Here is an 8357-nt window from a genome sequence, read left to right on the forward strand (position 1 = left end):
CTAGTAATTCTGTTTCTGGAAAGACAGTGCCGAGGGACTGCAGGCCACCCACCTCCTGTCTGTCCTCAACTGCTCACCAGAAATGGAAGTTGTAGTGGATTGAATTATGTCCCTGCAAAACTCATTGAAGTTTGAATTGTGTTCTCCAAGTTTTATGTATTAGAAACTTAGCCACCACTGTGACTGTAGAGGGTGGGAAATCCTATTATGGTAATTAAAGGTGGAGCCTTGAAGAAGTGATTGGATTGTAGGACCGTGCAGTAATGAATGGATTAAAAATGGTGTACAGGTGAGTGGTTCTGAGGCCTTTATTTATTTATTTTAAAGATGACTGGTAAGGGGATCTTAACCCTTGACTTGGTGTTGTCAGCACCACGCTCTCCCAAGTGAGCCACGGGCTGACCCTAGTTCAGAGGGCTTTAAAAGGAGAGTCTGTCTTTTTCTCTCTGCTTCCACCATCTTGCAATGTGAGACCCCTGGGTCACTGTCGCCTCCACCAGATGGACTGTGGACTTCCCAGCCTCAGAAACTGTAAGCAATAAATTTCATTTTCTTTGTAAATTACCCAATTCCAAGTATTTTATTATAAGCAACAGAAACAGACTAATACAGAGGTTGTAGGGTCTCTGCACCATTCCTTGCCTCTCGGTCTCAGCAAGCTATAATAACGAAATTTAAAGTTCTCCAGGCGGAGCACTTCTTGGAATGCTAGGCAGGGCTGTGCGGGCCTTTAGCTAAGCCACACTACGACTGAGCTGGAGGCAGATAAGGCAGAACCCCAGACTTTCTCAAGGACCCCAGGAGTGGATGGGAGATCCTGACATATATTCCAGGTGAGCTTGGGCGAGGGAATGGTGCAAAGCAAGGCACACTGGGACCAGGCAATCCACTGAGTTTGGACTAGAGAAATGGAATATAGATGGGTTCCAAGTCAATGCCCCAACAATGGTGGCACAATGGTGGGCAACAAGGAAGACTCAGAGCAGCAGCAGCTAACACCTGTCAGGAACAGGCTGGGCCTGTAAGGACTCAGCCACATGCTCCCATGTACCCTTCTCAAGGAGATGCCAACCCTCCTTATCTGGATGCCACCTACCCTCTCCACCCACCTCCTTCTCCAGGGAGATCTCTGGCCCCACCCCTCAATCCTCCCTCAGAGATAACCACCTGTCTCCTGGCCACTGAATGCCTCAGGCATTTAAGGAGATGACGTTGGTGGTGGTAACAATTATAATAATATGGCTTCCATGTATTAAGTATTTATTACATGCCAGGCACTGTGCTAATGCTCACCACAGCCCTAAAAGGCATTATCCTTATACAACAGAGGAAGAAACTGAAACTCAGAGAAATAACTTGACGAAGCCACACAGCTAGTAAGTAGCAGAGCAGGGATCTGAACCCAGCTTGTTGTTGATGTGCCCTACCACCTCACCCTGACTGTACCCTTGCAGGCCTGTGGAAGCAACCAGGGCACCCCAATCCCCAGGACTGAGCCCAGTGGCTGCATTTCTCCTCCCAATACTATGTGAGCCCCACTCGGCGGGGAGGGGGGCGGTGGCAAGACTTTGGCAAAGATCCCACACTGCCTGACACCATTCCAAGGATGTTGTCATGCTGGATGAGAGCAAGAGGAGACCAGGCTGCTGGGGACAGCTCCTCCCTTCCACCTGGACCTTTGTACCTGTCCTGGGAATGATATCGCACAGAACATGCTGAAAGGCCAGTGTCTTTGGGAGATAAGGATTCCTCCACTATAGAACTCCTCTCTCTCCTGGCCATGTGAGCCTCTTCCCCTTCCACTCCTGCTTATGGTGGGAAAAGGAAGCATGAAAATTCCTCTGGACGGAAAGGCTAGAAGGAAATACAGCCCTCCCAGGGCAGAAGCGACTGCGAAGAGAAGTGAGGAGCTGAGGAAGGGATGGGGGATTCAGAGGGAAGGACTGGGATCCCTGGCTCTATTTGTGAACCATTGCTGGACTGACCCCTTCCTTAGCCATGGCACAGGACTCTACATGCCAGCCTGTGAAGTCCAGAGGAACAGCCTGGCAAAGGGACCAGCAGAGCGGGATTCTGCTCCAACTTGCTGCTGCCTCCACCAGCTCCCTCACAGCCCCCTTGGGCTTTCCTTGCTGGGGGCAACAGGAAGAACAACAGTCCCAAAGTCCTTCCCACTTTCCAGGCAGAGGGTCAAACTGCGGCCCCCGCCACTGCCCATACCCCTGCCCCTCCCCCAGGGCCTTCCAGGAAGCAGAGGCCAGACATGGGGAAACAGGGACACATTGCCCTTTATTTGCATTTCTCAGAATACTGTACAAAGGGAGTAAAAATCCTATTCACACTTTGCTTAGAAAGATTTTGAGGTGAAAGTTCCCTATTATACACGGGGTGGGAGGTGGAGGAGCAGGAGGCAGCAAACAGGGCCGGTGACCTCCCCTGCTCCCTCAGGCTGCTGGGAGAGAGCACAGGCATCCACATTTTTTCAAAAGTTAACACTGCCCTAGTTGGACTGGGGTGGATACAGCGGCTTCTCTCCAGCCCATGCTCAGGCCCAGGCTCCAGCCCCAGCTCTCTTCTCAGGCCAAGGTGACTGCACCTGCAGGCCACTCCTTGCTACTTCCACTGCCCTGCTCGAGCCCACCAACCCCATGGGGGTGGCCTCATATCCCCACACATGCATGCCACATGAGAGGCCTGTCCCAGCACCAGTCTGCAGGAGGAGGTTATGGAGGGGAGGGGCTGTGGAGGGCCCCACCACCCATCATCTCTGCTGCAGCTTCCCCCCGCCCCTCACGCCACTGAGACAGCTGTCAGATTGGACCTGTGCTTGGATGACTCATGGACCTCTTCCACCCACGTCCACCCCCTCATGCCAACCCAGGAGTTTCAAAACCACAGTAGCCTCCCTTCCCTATTACCATCACCATTCTGTGGGCAAATTAACCCCCCAAGCCTGCTCTCCTCCCTACTCACAACCCAAAGGACGAGGCTGGGCCTAGCTTCTCTCCTCAGCCCTCCCTCCTTCCCTCCCTCCCACTACTCCTCTGCTGCCATTCGGCCCCATTCTTCTAAGTGTCAACTCACTATCCCCCTGCTCCACAACCTCCAGCAGGACCAGATGGCAGCAGCCCTGGCCCCCTCACCTCTGGGACCAGGCCATCCACACCCACCCCACCTTCCCTCTCCTTACCCTCCCCACTCCCACCCAGTACCCAGGGGGGTTGTAGGAGAGCTGCCAAAAGCCCAAGACCTGTATTGGACAGCTCTCCACCCACAGCGGCGAGGCCCCGTCATACACTTGATTTCATACATACAAGCACACACTGAGTAGCACCCGAAAGACTTAAGAATTAAAGTGAAGCAACCCAGAAGCTGTACCGTCCCTCCGCTCCCCTTGCGGGGTTAAAGTGCTTTGGCCACCTGAGGGTAAACAAGTGAACAGGGGTTTTTCCCTGGCCTCCTGTCCCAACCTCACAGGTTGTGTTCAGCCCAGGAGCCCAGCCCATTCCATGACCACCCCCATGGATTCTCTATTCAAAAGGCAAAAGGAAAAGATCAAAAAAATCGGAAGGGGTCAGAGCCGCAAAGGGCTCACCCCAACGCCACTACAAGCTACTCCAAGTCGGCTACTGGGGGAAGCAAGGGGGTAAACTAGGCCCAGAGGCTCAACCCAAATCTCTGGCAGTGTCCAGAGGCTCCTTCTGTCTTCAGTATCACAGCACAGGCCTTCTACCCTTCCCCAGCCATCCTGGGCAGGGGAAGGGGCTGCACCCTCAGTACTTATTGATTCCAAAAATCCGGACTCCATGGAGCTGGGGCAGCTTGGGGATGAGCACACTCATCAGGGACACAGTGTTGAGGATGAAATGGATCTGGTCGTACTTGGTGTAGAAGCTGGTGAGGAAGTACCTGGGAGGGGAAGGTAGGGGAGAGATATAAAAGACTGCTTGGAGGACCCCTTCCTCCCTCACACCCTGGGCTGGGAGAGGCAGAATCCTGACAGTCGAGGATTTGTAGGAGAGGTCCCCAAACCAGAAGTAGGATGGCAAAATCTCCCAGACTGAAGAGGCCCCTCCCAGCCCAGACCCCTGCTTCACCCCAGGCCTATAGGCCTATCTCATTAGAAGGAAGGAAACTCCAATTAAGGAGAGACAGGGCCATGGAGACCCAGGGCTTGAGCACAATGTAAGACCCGGGATACTCCAACTTCTCTTCCTCTGTTCGTCCCTAGAACTGAGCCGAGGAGGGGTTTAATAAGCCTGGCTGGGCCCCAGGGTACCCCAGGCCTTGCCCTGCCTGCTGGTGTGCTCCTCTAGCCAAGGTGCTCACAGAACAATGGGTGTGATGGTCAGGAACTTCCGAGAGGCTGTGAACTGGACCCCATAGTCCATCTGTTCCCAGTGGGTTAGCAACCTCGCCTTGCCCTGGTCCGGAGTCTCAAAGGGTGTCCCCTTCACCGTGTGCAGGAAAATGTACATGCCCTGGAAGAAGGGGTCTTTGTTAGAGGATACAAAGGGCAAAGACCTTCCAGCTCAGCTCCTGCACCAGTCACAGACAGAAGCAGCTCCAGGTAATCTGGAGTCTCCCTCTGCTGGGCAGGGGGATATGAGCTGGAGGCCAGGACAGAGCAGCAGGGAGCCTGGAAGGAGAACAAGGGGATCCCCCTGAGGGAGCGAGCAGTCCAGGCAGGAGGGGAACACCCAGGAGGAATCAGCCACAGAACGGGCACAGAAGTGCGGCCCCTCTGACCCAGTCATAGTCTTCCTATGCCAGCAGGGAGGGGCAAGCTGATGGGAAGGAACAAGACCCCTGCTTGCCCACCAAAAGGTACAAACTAGCAGGTGATGAGGGAGCAGAGAAGGATAAGATCCTAACCTGGGAAAGGGGCGTGTCTGTACCAGGACTCCTGGGTCCTGGGAACATTCTGGAGCCCTTTGTTCAGCTCTCAGTGGCCCATCTCCTAGGCCCACAAGCCACCCCATCCTGGAGATGTGAACAAATCTGCAGATTTGATGACTCTTATAGGCATGCACAGGGCTGGAACCCAGAAGGGGGAGTGAGGCAGAAGGCTAAGGGCTGGGCCTGGGCTCTGGTGACAGAAGTTGTCAGTAAGTCCCCCTGACCTCTGGCCCACGTCTAGCAGGCTCCTCCTGCTCCTCAATCCACCCCTCCACCCCTCCCACCCCCGCCAAAGAGCAGCGCGCACGGTCAGGGGCAGGCAGCAGGCACGTTCTCACCATGTTGTGGATGAGATTGGTAAGGGTCCAGACGACAGGGACACTCACGAAGGGGATGCTTAGCAGCACAGCATGGAGAAGCCCAATGGCCAGCACGTAGGAGAGCCAGATGCCACGGCTGTTCATCACCCGCGTGTTGGGGTTCACCTCGCTGTGTGCTGTGCCCACATTCATCCTGCCGCCCCTCTCCGCCACTGCTCTGCAAACAAGCAGCACAGGCGAGACAGGTCACACCGCTCTCCCTGCCCCTCACACTCCAAATCCCAAAGAGAGGCAGGCTCTCCTTTCCCTGACAACCCCAGGCAGTTCCACTGTTCTAATTCTCAAGCATGGAGGCTGGAGAAAGTCCATGTGGACTTAGCTCTATTCATTTCCTGCTGCTGGGCTGGGATAAATACCAGGCTGCCCCACACATCACCCCATCAGACATGGCAGTGCCTGGGGGACAGGTCATCAAGAGGCACTCAGCCCCAGAGCTGAGAAGTCAATGCCCATCCCCCAATCTCACCCCCTATAGCATTCCCACGAGGGCACTCTTCCCCACTAGGAATTCTCACTCAGTGTAACCCCTGCTGGACTGTGTCTCACTGAGGCTGACATGGGACACCTCCTACTCTTAAGCCCATAAAGAGTAAAAGGAGGTGAGGCCTGTGGGCACAGACAGCAGTGGATGAAATATTTGGGGGTCACTACTTCCACCCACCTCCCCTAACTTTCCAATCCTGGGTCTCCCCCAACCTAACCCAGGAGGACCGGCAGAAAGAGGGAGGGAGGAAGAAAGGAGAAAACAACAGGCTAGGGACAACCTTTGTCTAGACCTGGAAAGCTCCCTCTTGGTGACAAAAAACAACCATCCAGATGTTTTATCAATTTGGCAGCCACTCAGGCTAACCCTTGTGATGCCACCCACTTTGTTGCCAAACCACCACTGCCCTTTACCCCACCAGAGGAGAGGCAAGGATAGAGAACGTGGCCAAACACCTACAGCTCCCATGCACATCTAGAACCCACGTCAATATACCCCTCCCAAGGACACAAAACCATACCGGTGGCCTCCCTCCTGCCCCATTTCTTCTCTGCCTTGCCCATCCAGACCTCCGTCTCCCCTTTCCCAGCACCTTTTTCTGCCCAGCTCCAATGGTAGAAGTGCTGCAGCAGGAGGAACCAGGAGGGCTGTCCTGGAAGCCCAGGAAACAATGGTGGCAGCAACCCAGAATGGGCAGAGAGAAGGAAGCAGAGAAGCTAAGGAGGGGAATGATCTGTCCTTTGCGCAGAGCTTGGCTGTCCCCAGATCCCTGAGGGCCCTGTGACCAGCAAAAAGTAGAAACAGATGGTACTTGTATACTGGCTCACCTCCGTACCTGAGGTCCTGCCTGCTAAAGACCCTAAGGTCATCACCATAGTAACAGCCCCATCTTTCCTGGGGAATGCAAAAAGGAGTCCCAGATGGACATATTCTGGAAATGTCCAGAAGGCCACCCCCTGCACCCTGCTGCAGCCAACCCCCTCAGACTCAGATGCTATCTATCCTTGGCTAGGATCCTAGCTAAGCCTGCACAGGAGCCAGTATTCTCAGGGGTCAGTTCCTTATTTCCAGGATAATGGGAGCAAGTTTCCTCTTCTCAGACAGCTCCAAGCTTAAAGACCTCAGGGGAAATGTGACCTACAACACATCTTCCCCACAAGCAAACATACATGAGCTGGCCTGGGGTGCAAACTTGAAGTGATGCTCCTGGGGCCCATCAGCCTAGCCCATTAGGCTGGATAATTGGACCTAACAGAGACCCAAGGAACAAGAAAACCCTTACTGGCTCAGTTGTTTACCTTCCCAGGGCCTTGGAGCCTCAGTTACCCAACACAGCCCCTGGGATACCTACTATGTAAAAGGTAAAAGCCTCCATTGGCAGCGAGAGAGCGAGAGAGCGTCCGACTGGGAAGTGAGGGCTCTGAAGGACCTACCACTGACTAAGGAGAGGCAAAGAGTTCCCCAAGTCTGACCAGAAACTGCTGCCCCCTTCTCCATAACCCAGACTTACAGTGGTGTAGGTGTAGAAAGATCTCTAGCCCTCCCCCGTATTTTGTCCAGGAATGCCAAGACTTTGTTAAATCCCAGATCACAAGATCTTCCTGGAGCCTGAACACGAAGTGCCCTAAGAGCAGAAAACCCCAGGAGACCACCCCCCACAAAAGACAGGAGAGATCAATAAACTAAGAAAAAGACTGACAGCCAAGAAACACCCTTGAAACTTTCTTGCGACTACGGGCTCACTTCACTTCCATAAGTAAAATAACCAACTGACCTTTCTCCTAGAAGTGGAGAAACAGGACGAAGAGGCTGGCAGAGGTAGAGGAGGTGGATAGCAGCTGAGACGGAAAAGTTCTGCTGCTATAGCTGGCAGGTGGCTGCCAGCACCAGCCCCTGATGTGGTTTCATAACCTGCCTCTAACCAGAGCCTGCAGCAACTTTGTTCTGTTAAGCACTTTTTTGCGGCAAGCTCTTTCCCCCAGCTTCCCTCCCCTCCCTCTTGGCTCCACACTCAAATACACGGGCACAGCCAGTCTGTCAGACACTCAAGCCAAGGCCGGAGTGCGCCCCAGGGCAGCCACCAGGTGAAGCTTACCATTTCCTTCCCCAGATAAGGGCAGCTCTTTAAACAGCAAACCTCCTGCCTTCTGGGTGAGGAGCACAAAACGTCCAGGCCTGGACCTTGGGGACCCCAACGGGGAGTCCGTGGGAGTATGCCACAATGCCACTTCCATCCTGCCCACCCCCAACCTGCAGGACCACAGTGGCCCACCTCCCAGCTCGGGCCCAACCTCCCTGACTCGGGAGAGCGGTGGGAGTGTGAAGTGAGCGCGAGGCGAACCCCCGCTAAACCCGAGAGAGGGAGGAGCGAGGAGGCGGAATCCTTATTGTTGTTGGGGTTTTCTTTTCTTTTCTTTTTTTTTTTTCAAGATGACTGGTAAGGGGATCTTAACCCTTGGCGTTGGCAGCACTACGCTCCCCCGTGAGCCACGGGCCGGTCCAGTTGCCGGGGTTTCCTAAGTAAGACCTTCGGCCGAGGGACCTCGCGCTCGGCGCCTGGCCGGGCCGGGGGCCCCACCCCCACCCCCACCCCC

General features: G+C 54.5%; 1 protein-coding gene across 2 annotated transcripts; it reads right to left on the reverse strand.

Moving 5' to 3' along the window:
• Positions 1-2264: 2264 nt before the first annotated feature.
• Positions 2265-7944, reverse strand: ORMDL3 (ORMDL sphingolipid biosynthesis regulator 3). Of its 2 annotated transcripts, none has more exons than XM_008582013.1 (4): positions 7859-7944; positions 5238-5436; positions 4330-4481; positions 2265-3909 (listed from the first exon to the last, which is right to left on the reverse strand). In XM_008582013.1, the coding sequence occupies exons 2-4, from the start codon at positions 5409-5411 to the stop codon at positions 3774-3776; spliced, it is 462 nt and encodes a 153-aa protein (XP_008580235.1). In that variant the 5' UTR covers positions 5412-5436; positions 7859-7944; the 3' UTR covers positions 2265-3773. The 2 variants fall into 2 exon arrangements, with proteins under 2 accessions (XP_008580235.1, XP_008580236.1); XM_008582014.1 differs by lacking the exon at positions 7859-7944 and adding an exon at positions 6356-6493.
• Between the last annotated feature and the right edge of the window lie 413 nt (positions 7945-8357).

Source organism: Galeopterus variegatus, unplaced genomic scaffold, assembly GCF_000696425.1.
Source record: "Galeopterus variegatus unplaced genomic scaffold, G_variegatus-3.0.2 Scaffold2504, whole genome shotgun sequence".
Classification (NCBI taxonomy): domain Eukaryota; kingdom Metazoa; phylum Chordata; class Mammalia; order Dermoptera; family Cynocephalidae; genus Galeopterus; species Galeopterus variegatus.